The 17929-nt window shown below is 40.9% G+C and overlaps 1 protein-coding gene across 1 annotated transcript in view; it reads right to left on the bottom strand.

Moving 5' to 3' along the window:
- The window catches only part of LOC136828544 (uncharacterized), a 43776-nt gene that overhangs the window by 13162 nt on the left and 12685 nt on the right, over window positions 1-17929 (bottom strand). Inside the window, exons 5-6 of the mRNA XM_067086567.1 lie at window positions 17742-17869; window positions 16644-16780 (exon numbers count right to left, since the gene is read on the bottom strand). Coding sequence (XP_066942668.1) covers window positions 16644-16780; window positions 17742-17869 — 265 coding nt within the window. The remainder of the gene's footprint in view (window positions 1-16643; window positions 16781-17741; window positions 17870-17929) is intronic.

Below are 17929 nucleotides of genomic sequence, written 5' to 3'. Positions count from 1 at the left end.
TACCTTGAGAGGGAGGCTACCATTTGTCCACGCTCCCACACGTGTTTCTCGGCAGAAGACGTCGTCATCCCTACGCCCCTACAAATGTGGTAATGTACCCAAAACGAGTTGCTAGTCACGATTACTTAGCCCTTTTGCATTTATTAATCTCTGGGCCTATAACTTTGTGTTCCCTGATATTCCTTGGTTCAAGCCAGGCCCACGTGTTCACAGCTTCTTTCCTCTGAGTCACAAGTAACGCCTCAGGGAGTCCTTGGCGCCTTCAGTGCACCCCCGAGTAATTCAATCCCCAAATTCCAGCATTAGATGTGTAACGTGGGTCCAAATATCGTTTCAGAAAGACGCCTGTAGCAGAATTATCCTTGGTCCGTGTTCCTGGCATTCCTAAGCTCCCCCTTCGGGAGGACTTCTACGGCAGTAATTTACCATATTTTCAGTTAATTTTCCTTTTGACCTTGTGTGCTATCAAATATAACTATTTTTATATCCACGTGTTTCACGCACTTCCCCTAGTGAAGAGCCCTCCGCTCCGTGTACTTCTTTTTGTTTGTGTTTTATATGTCCTGGGTATCTTACAAGGCCATTTTCGAGTAAAGTAATAATTGTGGAGTCATAAGATCCACCTGCACCAGGAAACATATAAAAATGGCGACCTGACCAGTGATTCTCGTAATGATTGCATCCCCCTCTTCCCCTTTGTTGTTTGTGTTGCAATTTGTGAAATCAGCAATTAGCTCAGCTAAGCTGGATACGAGACAGATTACTGAACCTTTGAAAAGCCAGCGCAACAGGCCAAGGAAATTCTGCGTAAGTAAACTGTGTTTATTTAGCGTAGGACGCTGTAGAAAACGTGACTAGTCCTAGGAATTTTTTTTTATAGTAGGGCGCATGTCCGAGGAAAACGAGAGAGAATCGCCGAAAACTTAGCTTTGGAAGCCTTTGCACGCGGCTTGCATGCCATTCAATTAGGTTATACAGGTGATAAATCATTAAAGGAATAGTGCGCATATTCCTCCTGTAGAAACGAGTGATTTCGAAACCGAATCATTAGATATAGGCGCGAGACCTCGACGTCAACCACGTGTTCGAAAGTCAGATTAGCATTGCTGACGCATTTTACCTCTCTCTCTCTCGTTTTAGAAATAGGAGCAAAGCGTATATTATACGCCCAGGACGAAAAGGGTCAACAACCGTTGTCTCTCAGTTCAGGGAAGTCCCCGGGTGTTTACGTCGTTCATTCATTTGGCGCAGACGGCCTTGACCAAGGCCTTGACCGTCCATTCCGTGGCCCAGTTAGGAAAACATTTGTTTGTTTGATTTGCTTCGCTCTACCAAATTGTTTTGCATTATTGGGGGTCTGGCATAATATGTTCTGTATTGTTCTGTTTTTTTGTATGTGTTTCGTTTGTGCTTTTACTACGGCTGCGTGTGTTGCCTATCTGTTGTGAATGTGGCCCCCCCCCCACCTAATTGCCCTTGAGAATAACACTTCTCCCATAAGTCAGTAAAACTAGCGCCCTCGCTGATCAGACGTCGTCTGTGCGGAAATTCCCGGGCGCCTATATATTATATTCTTGTCCCCAATCAGCCCGCTTCGTCGGTCAGTTGGTGAGACCAATTCATTTTCCCTTCAGTCTCCAAATGAGCCCGTTTCGTCGGTAAATCGGGAGACCAATCATTGCTAAATTCATCGTCCCCAATCAGCCCGCTTCGTCGGTAAACCGGGAGACCAATCATTGCTAACTAATCGTCCCCAATCAGCCCGCTTCGTCGGTAATTCGGGAGACCTAAATATATATCCCAATCTAGTCCCCAAGTAAGCCCGTTTGTCGTTACCTTGGGAGACCAATCATTGCTAATCCTCGTCCCCAATCAGCCCGCTTCGTCGGTAAATCGGGAGACCAATCATTGCTAATCCTCGTCCCCAATCAGCCCGCTTCGTCGGTAAATCGGGAGACCAATCATTGCTAAATTCATCGTCCCCAATCAGCCCGCTTCGTCGGTAAATCGGGAGACCAATCATTGCTAATCCTCGTCCCCAATCAGCCCGCTTCGTCGGTAAATCGGGAGACCAATCATTGCTAATCCTCGTCCCCAATCAGCCCGCTTCGTCGGTAAATCGGGAGACCAATCATCGCTAATTCATCGTCCCCAATCAGCCCGCTTCGTCGGTAAATCGGGAGACCAATCATCGCTAATTCATCGTCCCCAATCAGCCGGCTTCGTCGGTACATAGGGAGACCAATCATTGCTAAATTCATCGTCCCCAATCAGCCCGCTTCGTCGGTAAACCGGGAGACCAATCATTGCTAATTCATCGTCCCCAATCAGCCCGCTCCGTCGGTAAATCGGGAGACCAATCATTGCTAATTCATCGTCCCCAATCAGCCCGCTTCGTCGGTAAATCGGGAGACCAATCATTGCTGCTCATCGTCCCCAATCAGCCCGCTCCGTCGGTAAATCGGGAGACCAATAATTGCTAACTTATCGTCCCCAATCAGCCCATTTTGTCGGTAAATCGGGAGACCAATCATCGCTAATTCATCGTCCCCAATCAGCCGGCTTCGTCGGTAAATAGGAGACCAATCATTGCTAATTCATCGTCCCCAATCAGCCCGCTCCGTCGGTAAATCAGGGGAGACCAATCATCGCTAATTCATCGTCCCCAATCAGCCCGCTTCGTCGGTAAATCGGAGACCAATCATACGTCCTTTGGAAAAGGGTCCAAGATTCCCACAGCTCTGGGAAATTAAGTCTGTGTGTTACTAGCGTCCTCTCCCGCCTGCAAAATGTCGACACGGTCTCAGCAGAGCGAGGATTTCAAGTTCTTTATGTCCTCAGGGAAGGAACTCGGCCTTTCCGGGAGAGAACTAAGAGACTGGGTACAGGGAGAGGATGGACGCCATACAGGCAGAACGACAGGCTCAGGAGAGACGAGAAGAAGCAGAAAGACAGGCTCAGGAGAGACGAGAAGAAGCCGCACGGCAGGAACGAGAAGCAGAGGCTGGCTCAGGAGAGACGGGAAGACGCAGAGAGACAGGAACGTGAGGCAGAAAAGACTCAGCCCAGGAGAAACGAGGCGCAGCAGAAAGACTGGCCCAGGAGAAACGAGAAGAAGCCGAGAGGGAAGAAAGGGACAAGCAGCGTGCCCATGAACTCGCAATGCTGCAACAGAGTGGCCCTTCGCCTCCACCTGCCCCCCAGGGAATGAGTGCCTTCAGCCAGGCTATCGCTTGTATGCCAAAGTGGACGGAGGCCGAGCCTGAGGTGTGGCTCGACAGCGCCGAGACAGTGTTAAAGGCCTGCCCCCTGAGTGCCGCCGAACTCTCCCTGGTGTTGGGCAAGTTCCTTGGAGGGAAGGCCCTGATTGCCTACAGGGCCCTCCCGCCGGAGGAGCAGGAAAATTGGGAGGTCGTACGCCAGACTATTGCCAAGGCGTGCGAGATAACCCCTGAACGCTGGAGGAGAGCTGGCGAGCTGAAAGTGAAGGAGGCCAATCAAACCTGGGCAGACTGGGCCTACAAGTCCGAAGCGTGCCCGTGCCAAATGGTTCGAGGCCGTGGAGTTACGACCCTCAACGATGCCATCGAACAAATACAGATAGAGAACTTCCTACTCTACACCCCGCCGGCCCTCGCCCGCACATCGCCGAGAAGGAGCCCCCACCTTAGCTGATTGCTGCCGAATAGCGGATCTATGGGACACCCATCACCCCAGGAGAGCTCGCTGCAGCGCAAAATTACGCCACCCGCCTACCTATCAGGTGCCCCTCCGCCGAAGAATGGGCAATCACAGAAGCCCATCGTGTGCGGGTTCTGTAAAAGATCGGGCATGCCAAGGAGCAATGCCGCAGTAAACCACCAGCGTCTCTCTCCCGGACAGCCCCTAATAAGTCGCCTGCGCCCTCTGCCGGGGCAGTGCGAAGAGATTTCAGCCAAACCTTTTGCACGGCGTGCAAGGTTTATGGCCACTCTTCCTCATGGGCAAAATGCCTAGAAATAATAAGGCAGGAACTCCCGCCGTCGCCCTGGCAGTAACGAATCCCGAGTCCTTAGGCCCTCCTGCCGAGGGTCCCATCTATGTGGCACCTCCTCGAGGTAAATACTCAGCACGTCAGGTCAAGGCATTTGACGACTCTGGCGCGCAAATTTCCCTCATAAGGAGGGACAAAGTTCCCTATGGAGCTATAATAGACCGACGCAAGCTCGTCACCATTGAGGGCATTAACGATTTTAAAATGATCCTCCCTACGGTCCAACTGAGGGTCACCCGACCCCACAGAGCCAGGACCCTTCGTCTCGCCGTAGCGAAGCACATTCCAGGAGGCTATGACGTCATCCTGGGCCAAGACTTTGCGTCTCCTTTGCAGCCACAACCATTACGGGGTCCCCATTCCCCAATAAATCATCCAAATCCGAGTCCAGTGCCCGGCACGGCATCAGTGCCAGTGCCGAGGCCTCAGCCAGATCTCCCTTCAGGAGAATCTCGGCCTTCAGCTCCTCTGCCAGTGCCCCTTCAGCGCACTGAGCAGTGCCAGTCTCCGTCCGTCCAGACAGACGAGACCACCACCACATCGCCACCAGCGCCAGTGCCAATATCAGTGCCTGAGCTGGTCACCCTGCAAGCAAGTCGACCCCGCCTCCGGCCGTCCCCTCTCTCGCCGCCCGCCGCAGATTCTTCCGCGAATCATGATTCTGCCCCGCCTTCCTGGGCGATGAACTCTGCGATCTGCGCCGGTTAATGTCCGAGATGGCAAACAAAATTCCTGGGTCAGTTGTCACAGCAGCTGACCCAGATGGCACCTCTGCCGCCCTTTGGCCTCGGGCCCTCCGATTCCCCGGCCAAGGACAACGGTCCAAGGAGGAGAGGTTCGCGGCGGAGTTACCACAGGTGTGGGCGATCGCAGGTAATCCACAAGGAGCCCCGAGCTCTTCTGGCCCTGTGCAAACTTGGCATAGGGCCCCCATCTTCATCTCTTGAACGTCTTGGCACCTTTCATCCAGGAGAGGATGTCAAGGCCTTCCGCTATCTTCTTCCTTTCCTTTGGAATTTCTATCCCTCATCCTTCTCTATTGATCTTTCCTTCACACTTTCCCTTACTTACCACATAAGCGGCAGTTAACATATGGGATATCCTCCTTTTAAAATGCACTAATTATTTTATTTTGAAGCAGTAAGAGAGACAGAGTGGGAAGTGGCACGCCCTTACGCCCGTCCTTTGGCACAAGGCAGGCGTGTCAACTCTTCCTGAAGGGGTCGCGCCCTTTGGGTTTCTTTTCCCCGCCCTTGGGCTGAGAGTTAGCTCTGACCGTCGTCTGTTGGCGACGGAAGTTAGATAAAGAAGTAAATCATAAATACCTCACTCTGTTATCCTTTATTTTTACGTATATTATTTACTTTTGCATTTAATCTTTCCTTTTTTTTTAACGAATCTTGAGTCACAAGACTCCTGCCCTTACGAATTTTAACGTTGCCTTTTTTAATCACCGTGGTGCGGCCCGCCCTTTAGTAGGAAGTAATATCCTTCGTTGTTGTTCTGTGTAGTTTCCTTTATTTTTTTATTTACATTTTTTTTTAATTATCCCTGTGGAGAATGTTATCCTTGTCCATTTTCCCCTTCATTTGTTTATCCTCCCATTCATAAGTCGAGTAGTCTATTTATAGCTTACACCGAGTTGTAAGCTGCAGACGTAAAAATTTAGCGTCGTTTAAGTTGGCGAATTAAAACCCATAAATAATCTCTCTGCCTCACAGCTGTCAAGTTCTTGTCCCTTCAGATTAGCGTTCGTGGGAAATATTAGTTATGCTCGTCGAGCTTGTGAACAATTGGAGGTCGATTGAAAAGAAGAATTGAATTCTATTATTACAATTTTGGTAAAGGGATATTATTTAATACCTACAGTGTATTGTCACGAATGCCGCCTCTTCAAGGCACAACTAATAGCATGCCTGTAATTCCAGGATAGCATTAAGGAATCAGTGGGTTTACATTTGTTTCCTTTTAAATTCTGCCTTGTATGTTTTATTTTGTTGTTGTTATTTTGAAATTTTGAAGTGTTCTTTGTTTATTTTCTTTTGAGCGCCTTATTACCCCAGTAAAGTAAATCAAATAAAGAATGGGTAGAAACAGTACTTAGGAAGTATTTGAGTAATAATTAATTTGCAAACAAGTTTACCCCTTTTATTGTATATCCTAAATTGCACTCTGCTCCTAAAGTAAACCTTCAGTTTGTTATTGATTAGTGTGGCATCAGAGTTTTACAAATAAAGTAAAGTAAAGGTTGTAGCAAAGTAAAAGATAGAATAAAGTCGAACGTTTTCTTCGCTCATTTTTGCTTTTGTCAATATTCGCACCCGTTTATAGGTGTGAATATTATCTTGCCAGGAGCTGTAAAGAGTAGCGCCAAAATCCGCTAGAAACTGTTCTCCTTCCCTGCTTTGGGTTGGTTTGAACCTTTGAAGGTCGGGGGTATAGGGGCTCAGAGAATATAATAGTTTGGGGACAGTAAACTGGCTTTGCACTGTTTTCTTTGGTACAGGGAAAGAAAATCGTTTTCTATGATATCCGGTCGGTGACCTGGGTCAGGACATCGCCCCCTACCCCTGTCCAGAAGCAATAAAAGGTCAGGGCCAGGACAGCTCTCCCTCACACGCGGTTGCTAGTTTAAGCCAAGAACAAGTCAAGTCTCGGTCCTTTGCCCCTGCCCTCCTCTTCCGCTCGCTGCCACGTGGATCCCATCGCCGCCCTGTGTGCCCCGTGTTCCATTCCACGTGGCCTTAGAAGACTGCAAGGGGATTGCAAGTCTCCCACACGCGAGCTGACATTAAACGGCGGCCTTTTCATCATCCCAAGGCGCCCTTTTCCGCCCCAATCTACGACTTGAAGAAATACCTTGGAGAGGAGGCTACCATTTGTCCACGCTCCCACACGTGTTTCGGCAGAAGACGTCGTCATCCTACGCCCTACAAATGTGGTAATGTACCCAAAACGAGTTGCTAGTCACGATTACTTAGCCCTTTTGCATTTATTAATCTCTGGGCCTATAACTTTGTGTTCCCTGATATTCCTTGGTTCAAGCCAGGCCCACATGTTCAGCTTCTTTCCTCTGAGTCACAAGTAACGCCTCGGGAGTCCTTGGCGCCTTCAGTGCACCCCGAGTAATTCAATCCCCAAATTCCAGCATTAGATGTGTAACGTGGGTCCAAATATCGTTTCAGAAAGACGCCTGTAGCAGAATTATCCTTGGTCCGTGTTCCTGGCATTCCCAAGCTCCCCCTTCAGGAGGACTTCTACGGCAGTAATTTACCGTATTTTCAGTTAATTTTCCTTTTGACCTTGTGTGCTATCAAATATAACTATTTTTATATCCACGTGTTTCACGCACTTCCCTAGTGAAGAGCCCTCCGCTCCGTGTACTTCTTTTTGTTTGTGTTTTATATGTCCTGGGTATCTTACAAGGCCATTTTCGAGTAAAGTAATAATTGTGGAGTCATAAGATCCACCTGCACCAGGAAACATATCAAAATATATAATATATATATATATATATATATATATATATATATATATATATATATATATATATATATATATATATATATATATATATATATATATATATATATATATATATATATATATATATATATATATATATATATATATATATTTATATGTTTCCTGGTGCAGGTGGTTCTTATGACTCCACATTTATTACTTTACTCTAAACTGGCCTTGCAAGATCACCAGGACATATAAAAACACAAACTAAAAGGAGTGGTACAAGGAGCGGAGGGCTCTTTCTCAAAGGGAAGTGCGTGAAACACGTGGATACAAAAATAGGTATATTCTCATAACACACAAGATCAAAGGGAAAATGAACTGAAACACGTTAAATTGCTGCTGTAGAAGTCCTCCCGAAGGGGTGGGGGGGAGCTTGGGAATGCCAAGAACACGGACCAAGGAGAATTCTGCAACGATCGTCCGTCTGAAACGATATGAGGACCTAGGTTACAAATCTAATGCTGGAATTTGGGGAATGAATTACTCGGGTGTGCGCTGAGGGTGCCAAGGACTTCCCCGAGGTGTTACGTGTGACTCAGAGCATCAGGAAATACCAAGTTATAGGCCCAGAAGTTTAACAAATGCACAAGGGCAAACAAAAAGTGACTAAGCAACTCGTTCTAGGTACTTTACCACATTGCAGAGGCGTAAGGCTGACGTCAGCATCCAGCGGCGTCTTCGACCAGGGTCCACGTGTGTGCGTCGACAAAGGGCCTCCCTCACCAAGGAACTGCTTTCAAGTCGTAGGTTGAAGGCGGAAAAGGGCGCCCTTGTGATGATGAAAGGCCACAGTTGAGTTTCCGCTCGCTTTGGGACTTGCAAATCCCCACTTGCAATCTTTGATGGCCACGTGGGTGGGGGTACGGAGCAAAGGGCAGTTAACTTCCACGTGGCAACGAGGGAATGAAGGGCGGGGAGCAAGGTCTGCACTCGTGACCCCTTGGCTTAAACTCGTGGCGGTGTGTGAGGATGTGCTTCTGGCGCCCTGACCTTTTATTGCTTCTGGACAGGGGTAGAGGGGGGGGCTATGTCCTGACCGGTCAAAGAAAACGGCTGATCGTCCTGCCCGGTCACTCTTGTACCAAAGAGAACGGCGCAAGCCAGTTTATTTGCCCCAGGCGAGAATTAAATCTTTTGAGCGTCTCTTATAACCCACTTCCACTGGTTGAAACTACCCTGAACCAGAATCCACTACCTCCCACAGGTTCAAAATAGACAGAGGTCTATCTATCGGCCGAGCAAAGCAGAAAGGCGGGCGCTTTCATAGCGTATTTTGTCGCTAATCTTTACAATATATATATATATATATATATATATATATATATATATATATATATATATATATATATATATATATATATATATATATATATATATATATATATATATATATATATATATATATATATATATATATATATATATATATATATATATATATATATATATATATATATTCTGCCTTAACCTTCCTTTCCATAAAATAATAATCAGGTATATCTCCAGCCTTCTCCTCTTCCCACTTTCCAATATATATATATATATATATATATATATATATATATATATATATATATATATATATATATATATATATATATATATATGTGTGTGTGTGTGTGTGTGTGTGTATGTGTGTTATGTATTCAGTGACTAAATATGTGGTTATACACTTCTCAACATATCAAAGAATTTTCCAACCTAATAACCAGTGGAGTATAATCTTTTACTAGCGAGTATCAGTTCAACGCTGAAAGAAACCAGTTCCTGGAAAAAGGGGAATGAGAGAAGGAACGTGAAGCTGAAAACTGCCAGAGAGAGAGAGAGAGAGAAGCACTTTACGAGCTCCTGCAAAAACACAAAAAAAAAAAACAAAAGTAAAAGCTGCGAAATTCTACCGCCATAAAATCCCTCTTGATTGTCATTAATGGATAACACGTATATTTCTTAACAGAAATATACAGAATCACTGGAAATTTAACTCCTCCTGATGAATCACATTAGCGCGACACTCGCCAATTGTAGTAACAGAGAGAAAACTGTTATAAGGAAAATAGAGAAGATTCTGTACAAGATCAATGCAGCTGATGCGGCGATTTTATTATTATTATTATTATTATTATTATTATTATTATTATTATTATTATTATTATTATTATTATTATGTACTGAACGCAATTTACATGAGCATTTGTCTATGCTACATATTGTTTGTAATGATATCAGTATTAGTATCATTATGATTATTATTAATTTCCTTCCTCCTATTTTTCATTGATTTTGACGAAACTTCATTATTAAGTACCTAAGGGCTTGATGACTCTTCAGCCCCAATATTTTCCACGTTGCTCTCTTCCTCATGGCCACAACCAAAAATGACACGGATCCCTGGTCTCCGTAATCGACTTTTAAGGTCACACATCCATTCAAATATCATCATTTCATTTTTCTCTATTGGAGGTTATACTTATTTTTCCGTGTATTTTTTTTACAGTCTTCTTTTTAAAGGTCCCAGGAAAATTTCAAGTCCAAACATTTAATTATCTACATTTACTTTTCTTTGATTGTTTAAATAGAACAGGTATGCATCTTAGAAGTTGGTTATTACTAGCAAAGGGTTGCCTACCACACCCCTTCTTCCACCTTGAGGCATTTTTCAAGGCCACAGAACAATCTATAGATCAACAGTTAGTTCTTTTTTCTGATTTATAAGCAGGGGCCGTATAGTCGGTTACATATTTCTGTAAGCAGTTTTGAATTTCGCCTATTATTAAAAGCCGTAGATCAATTTACGGATCAATATTTTATATTTCAGCATCATATCTTTTTTTATGTTTGATGAAACACTACAGGTGTGTGGCTATTTTCGAAACCTATTTTTAAAGCTGCCCTGTCATTACGGTCGCAGGTCAATCTCAAGACCAAAGTTATGTTTTTCTTTGATAAATTAGTTCTGCTGTTGAGATGGCAGCTCTTTTGCTAAAAGCCATTTGCAGGATAGCCCATCAAAAATCATGCTGTTTCTAAAGTCTCTACGGTTAGTCATTTTCATTATTATTACAATCAATAGCTAAAAATTCTAAAAAACAATAGTTACGTTTTAAGTGGAATCGTTTAAATAAAATGTAAGTGTCCTGTGGAAATATATGTCCAAAAGATGCAAATGAAACCTTGTTATTGTTAATACCATTCATAGTTTCACAGTAAGAGGAGGGAAGGATCTGTAGCACAGGGAATTGTGACAATGCATTACTTCAGCTGAATAAGGCTTCTGAAGTTCGAAGAAACGGTTATTGCTGAAGAGGCACATAATGCCTGAAGAGGCTCAGTCACCAAAGAAGACTGTTCAAGTCAGTTCCCTTCTGGAACTATATGAAGATACCCAACCAAAACTCTCCAAGCGATCTTATAAATCACGATTTTTATTGATGGGAATATGCCCTGAGCGATTTCAAAAATTTTACCAGTCGTTACATAATTTTTCAGCCTTCTCCAAAGACCGGCCAAAAATAATGGATATTATGCAGGCACTAATTACATCAACTTCCCCAAGACTTTAAAAGCCTCGTCTCGTCTTACTATCATATCAGCTTTCCTTTCCCTGCATAGAGCAAGAATTGACGTCAAAGACGATAAAGAAAATATCTTCAAGAGCTGTGAGTGCTGGAGACCTGCTAGCAGAACAAGTCTAACTGACACACACACACACACAGAATCACAGTCACAACACACACACACACACACACACACACACACATATATATATATATATATATATATATATATATATATATATATATATATATATATATATATATATATATATATATTTATATATATCATATATATATTATTATAATATGAGATTATGTGTATGTTTTGATTTGATGTCAATGATTTTGAGATGTCTTTATTTCTTATAGATGACTCTTGTGTTCTGTGTTTTGATATAGTTTTCAGCTATTTCATACGTTTTAAGGTGACTTTGTAATGTATAACCATTCATGTTTATAACACATTGTGTTCACGGAAGTTTAAGTGCTGTAGAGAGAGATATTTTTTAACCATTATCAGATCACCACATCCTGTATTGACACAGTTGTTTGGGGTGAAGGCAGAAAGGCAAGGGCCACTTTTCTAATCTTGATAAGTTGACAGTCCTCATCCAGAATGCTTTATTATATGTTTATCATGTGTGTCTGTTCCATGGTTATTAACTTTGCCTATGCCTATTATGTTTCCATAATCTGAGTAGAAAGAATGAGGAAGTTGACACATTGACAAGGGGTTTCTCCCGTTGCTCGCAAATTAACTTTCTGTGTACACAAGTGTAAGGGAAATGTCAGTCATACAGATAAGAGCTCTGGCATATTTTCTTATGAGCCTTAGAATTCTCTGTGTGTATTCTTTGTGTATTCTGTAGACGAGGAATAAGGTGTTCTGTGTATTTCCTATGTGTATTCTTTGAGTATTCTGGGAGGGTTTGAAGATTAAAGAGGAACACTGAATGAAAAACAGTTAGTTAGGCAAAAGGGGTTCTCTCTCTCTCTCTCTCTCTCTCTCTCTCTCTCTGTTCATAATGGGGTGTAAATTTGGGTCATTCTCCCACTAATGTCAGTGATTTTTGAGTTACTTAAGATATTGGTATTTTACAAGCATTGTGGAAAGTGTATAATGGTGTACCACTTGTAAAAGGTAATGTGATGTTTACTGGTTTTTATTATGTTAAGAGATAAAGTGATGTTTTAAATAAAAGAGAGTTATTATTTTACTAAGAGGTGAGTTTACTCTCTTCAAAAGTGAATACTTGTGTTGATTTCTATTATCAACGTTTTAGTGAAGACTTGGGTTTAGTTGTTCAGATTTATGACTAAAACTTGAGTGAGTTCTAATGTATCTTGCTGCTACTATATTTTACTAAGTGCAAATAATTGTGACTTGGCAGTGTTGTCTTTGAGGAAGTTTTAGAAAGACATGAGTTTAGCCTTTTTTTTTTTTTTTATAAAAGTGAAGGTAATCTTTTGAAAGACTGATATAATCTTTAATCATATTTTGTCTTTGTGAAATTGCTGTTGGTATATTTCCATTTTTTGCATATATCATTCCTATGTGTTTGTTTTTTCATATTAGTCACACAAGTTGAAATGTTTATAATTTCACAATATTTACCCAAAGTATTGTGTTGGAAATTGCTTAGAGTTTTGTTGATGTTAATTTACATTGTTAAGATTTCAGTGCTTACTTATTATTGAGATTTCGGTGAATACCTGTATTGACTCCCATTTATTAATGTTTTAGTGAACATTTGGGCTAATTGTAGATGTTCTGATTTTTACCTAAAACTTGCGTGAAAGTTAATGGTTTGAATTTTACTTAACCAAATTGCTTTCTTGATAAATTAAAGTTTTGTGAATTAATCTTGATTAAGAAATACTTCAATCTTACACTGTTGTCAAGTAATAGTAAATATTTTTGAGATTGTGAACTCTGCTATAACTTTTGAACTTAGAAATAAATTTGTCTGTTTAGAGTCTTAAAAGCGCAGTGTTTCATTTTGACCACCAGTGATTAGAGAAATTAATGAATGTGTACAAGGTAAGTGATATATCTGTCTAGTTCTCCTTTATCAAAGTGAAATAGAACCAAGGAAACTGTTATAGTGTTTGATAAAATGATCCCCATTTTCCACTAGTCTGTTAATAGCCTATTAGTTGTTACCTCACCCATAACTTGATAAAGTTACATTGATTTTTTCAAGTGATAAGCAAGTTTTAAGGGATCACTGTACCTTTAGAGTATTCAGTCTTAATATTTTTGTTATGAGGTTTCAAGTGTCTGGCTGAAGTGAGGTAACTTTTGGTCTTATTAATTGTGTAATAACCAGTTACTTGATCACTTTGTGACAATATAATATATATATATATATATATATATATATATATATATATATATATATATATATATATATATATATATATATATATATATATATATGTGTGTGTGTGTGTGTGTGTGTGTGTGTGTGTGTATGTATGTATGTATGTATGTATGTATGTATGTATGTATGTATGTATGTATGTATGTATGTATAGACCCTGTCGGATGGTAAATGATAATTCAACGAATTTGAGATGACCTTACTGAGACCCTACGACCATGAGGCAAGATGTTCCTGCCAAGAGGTAAGGGACAGTTTGAGGCGATCTCCCTCTCTAGAATTGCAACCACAGAGTGTATTAATAACATCTTCACTGTAATAACAGTGCGCGGTGAAGTGAATGTACGGATAAAAAGAAACTAATGAGCAACAATAGTTTTCCTAGAGCTTCGTACCGTTGGTTATCGGTAATTAGCCTTTTTTTTAATGTATTTGATACTTACATCCAGTGCATATAAACCCTAAAAGAGACAAAATAATTTACAGACCTAAGAATCCTAATTATAGGCACACATTCAGAGAGACATGTGTGCAATAACTCATATTCATAACAACTGTTTAGGCGAAAAAAAAATACCTGGTCTTCTATGCGTACAGACATTACTGTGTGTGTGTATATATGTATGTATATATATATATATATATATATATATATATATATATATATATATATATATATATATATATATATATTAACTTTATCACATACACAATTGTTCTGTGCATTATAGGACCTCATTCAAACTGGATGGTATTTAATGGAGTTTTATTCAAAAGTTACAAGCTTTCTTGGACAAACAGTCCACATTATCAAGTATCCGTACAATCAACGGATACTTGATAATGTGGACTGTTTGTCCAAGAAATAACTTTTTGAATAAAAACTCCATTAAATACCATCCAGTTTGAATGAGGTCCTTTTAGTAATATATATATATATATATATATATATATATATATATATATATATATATATATATATATATATATATATATATATATATATATAAAACGTGTCACATTCAGGTAATTTCAAATTCGTTGAAATATCACCTACTATCCGACAAGGTTGAAATGGTCATATATGTTACAGAACAATCACGCTTCCTACAGATGCTCAGGTTGGGGCAAAGGGTAGGTTTTGCGTATGCGCGGGGTACCTCATCCAGCCACTCAAATGACCTAGACTGCTTAGCCCTTTCCCTGCCAACGGGGAAATCTCGGTAACCCCATCCTTTCTGCTCGACCATTTCAGACGATGGGCACTGAGGCTTCACACCATCGACCGAGGTTCTACCCCATCAGCGATTCAGTCTGGCCATTGAGCGGCAACGCTGGTGCCATTGTTAATGACCCATTGGCGACGAACCCTTGTAGATGACTCGAATAGCTTCAACTAACCTATTTTCTTATCTATGAGATAATACTGGCTTGGGAATGTAAAAGTGGCCTGTATCGTTGCCTATTTGCTTACAACTGTTCCCTAATACAGTTAGCCAATTTGAGAGATCAGTTAAATGACCGGTGAATTTAGGTAGCTGGGGGCCACTCCTTCATTTTTTTCAGAGGTCATGTATTCTAAGACAACTCAAGCGTCGTCCTTTGTACATGGAGAATTTTGCTAAACGTAAGTTCGAATTTCCTTAACCCTCACTCTGCAGTCAAGAATATGAATAAAGACAAAGGAAGACTCATCTTCCAGACATCTCTATTATAGTGTTCCTACAAGAATTCCAGTCATTGGAACTTTATACTGAATTGCTTGGTTCGAGTCAGACAGCGCTTCGTTTCGATCAATGATATGAGCTATTGAAGGGAAGCGGCAGGCGTTTTCGGATTTTTCTCCTTTCTCAAAACCTGGCCCTCAAAGGCGACGCCGGCCATTCCGAGGCTTTAAAGCCAGGTCCTTGTGTGAAGAGTTTTCACTCACGCGTATGTCACACACTCAGAAAGTCGGTTTCTCCATTTTCTGGATATTGGGGCCCTCTTTGCTGTCCACCACCATGCCATCACTCCCGAGATGCCGTGCAAATTCTAACGGTGAACATGAAGTCCATATGCCAAAGGCGTCCGTTATCCAACAGCGGTCACCAGTCCAAGCACTGACAACATCCAGTGTTCCAACTCCAGTGCTCAGGAGACAACCGGTGTTACAGACGTTGCTGGCGTGAGGTTTTGTCTTTATATTGACTAATCGTCACTCTCACCAGACTCAATTTTTGACAGATGAGCAACATTTAACAGCGCATTTTTAAGAAAAAAAAAATAGTTTTTATTCGTCAGGCCTAATGGGTACACTTCATGGATATCAGGGTGGGTCTTTTAATCTTTGATCTTCCCTTCCCTTCCCTTCTCGCGTATCAGTGAAAACATTGAAAAACAAAAATCACAAAGAAAAGCCAAAACAAAGAAACTAGAAAAACTCAGGTAACAGCATCGTGATTATATTAACTAGCTAATCTAATATTTTCTCCTATCTGGGTATCTCGAAATCAATATATATAACTGGGCATAATTAGAAAAAGCCACTCTGAACGTTATACGCCAATACTGTGTTCAAAAGACAAGCCCAGAGAATTATCAGTAAGTGAGTTTGATTGTCAAGGAATTGAACAAGCGGGATCTCCCTGCAGCGTGTTAGAATAACATTTATTCAGATCAGTGAATTTTATTACTTTATCGTCCTTTCGGAGAAATGACCTAACTTTGCTGTCACTGTTCTCCTTACTGGGAGAAAAAGATCATGACTACAAAACACAAAATAAAACTGTAACGCATGGGATTCCCAGTTCATAATATTATAAAACAGTTTCAAACAAAGTCGAATCTAAATACTCTAATCAAATGTTCATTAGGTTTTGAATGCTGTTTTATTCATCTCTCTCTCTCTCTCTCTCTCTCTCTCTCTCTCTCTCTCTCTCTCTCTCTCTCTCTCTCTCTCGAGCGCCAACTACAAGTACGCCCCCACATTTGCAAAGAACACTTAAAAGCGGCCGAGGTTAGCCCTACATGCAATTATTTTCAGTTTCGAGTCATTTTTTCGGGGGAGTGCTTTAGTAGACGGCATTTCCCTTGAGTTATTGATTATGATTTCATGAGAGACTCAAATAAGCCGATGAGGGAAAGACAGGAGCAACTCACGGGAATGTGGTGGCCGTTGACAGAGAAGGAAAGCGTCGGGGCTGGCCACGAGTGTCGCGCCGTGCAGGTAGCTTCCACAGTCTCTCCCACCCTGTACGAACTCCTCGTGACTCGGATTTCGGGCTTGTCCGGCAGTCCTTCCAAATGTCACGGTTGGAGGATATTCAAGCAAGGTCATTATCATTTCTAATATGTATGAAACATTTGCATAAGTATATATATATATATATATATATATATATATATATATATATATATATATATATATATATATATATATATATATATATATATATATATATATATATATATATATATATATATATATATATATATATATATATATATATATATATATATATATATATATATATATATATATATATATATATATATATATATATATATATATATATATATATATATATATATATATATATACACAGGAGCAGGAGCAGGAACAAACATGGCGAAGAATTACAATTTATTCCGACGCGTTCCGCATTCAGCTGAATGCATCCTCAGGGCTCTGTACAATAAATAATGACCAATATAAATTATATTAATTTGCAAGTTGCCTAAAAAATCATGTGTACACTAATTAAAATGAAACAAAACTTCACACATACATAAAAGTACAGTAAAGACTGACAAAATTGCACAATAAATTAAAAGCACATATGTAGATTAAAAGTTCAGATAAAAAAAAATAAATAAAATACATAAATAAAACTACAAAATTAAGAAATATTTGAGGGGCGCTGGGGGTCGACCTACCATGGCAAGAGATAAGCAAAAACTAAAAGAAGGTAAACAAAAACGACAGGTTAAGAAAGGTACAAGGGCGTGAAGGCGGACTGGATGTTCAACTGCGGAACAAGCCGTTTGATGAAGAGACTCTCGAGGATCAATAATTCATTTGGGCTGGAGTTTTGACTCACAATAATGAAATCGTCATATTTAGTGGGAATTTACATTTCTTGTTATGGTCGCGTATACTGGACTGTTCAGGATTTGATAGTGAACATCCAGTACGGAAACTAACTCCCACTTATGTTCCCGGACTACATCTGGAACAAGAACATTTGTACCCTATACCAGAGGACATGAGGGGGCATGAACGATCTTTAAATCGAAGCGAGGAGCCAATTGTGAGTGGATTAATAGGGATAAGTTTAACATTTAATGCACCAAAGTATTTCTGTACAATGTTAGTAACTTCGGTCCTAAAAGCAGAACGATTAAAATTATGAAAACATGAATCAGATTGCGGAAATAACTTGTCT

This window comes from Macrobrachium rosenbergii, chromosome 43 (genome assembly GCF_040412425.1).
Source record: "Macrobrachium rosenbergii isolate ZJJX-2024 chromosome 43, ASM4041242v1, whole genome shotgun sequence".
Classification (NCBI taxonomy): Eukaryota; Metazoa; Arthropoda; class Malacostraca; order Decapoda; family Palaemonidae; genus Macrobrachium; species Macrobrachium rosenbergii.
Note: the sequence above shows the minus strand (reverse complement) of the source record. Positions and strands in the feature narration are given on the sequence as shown.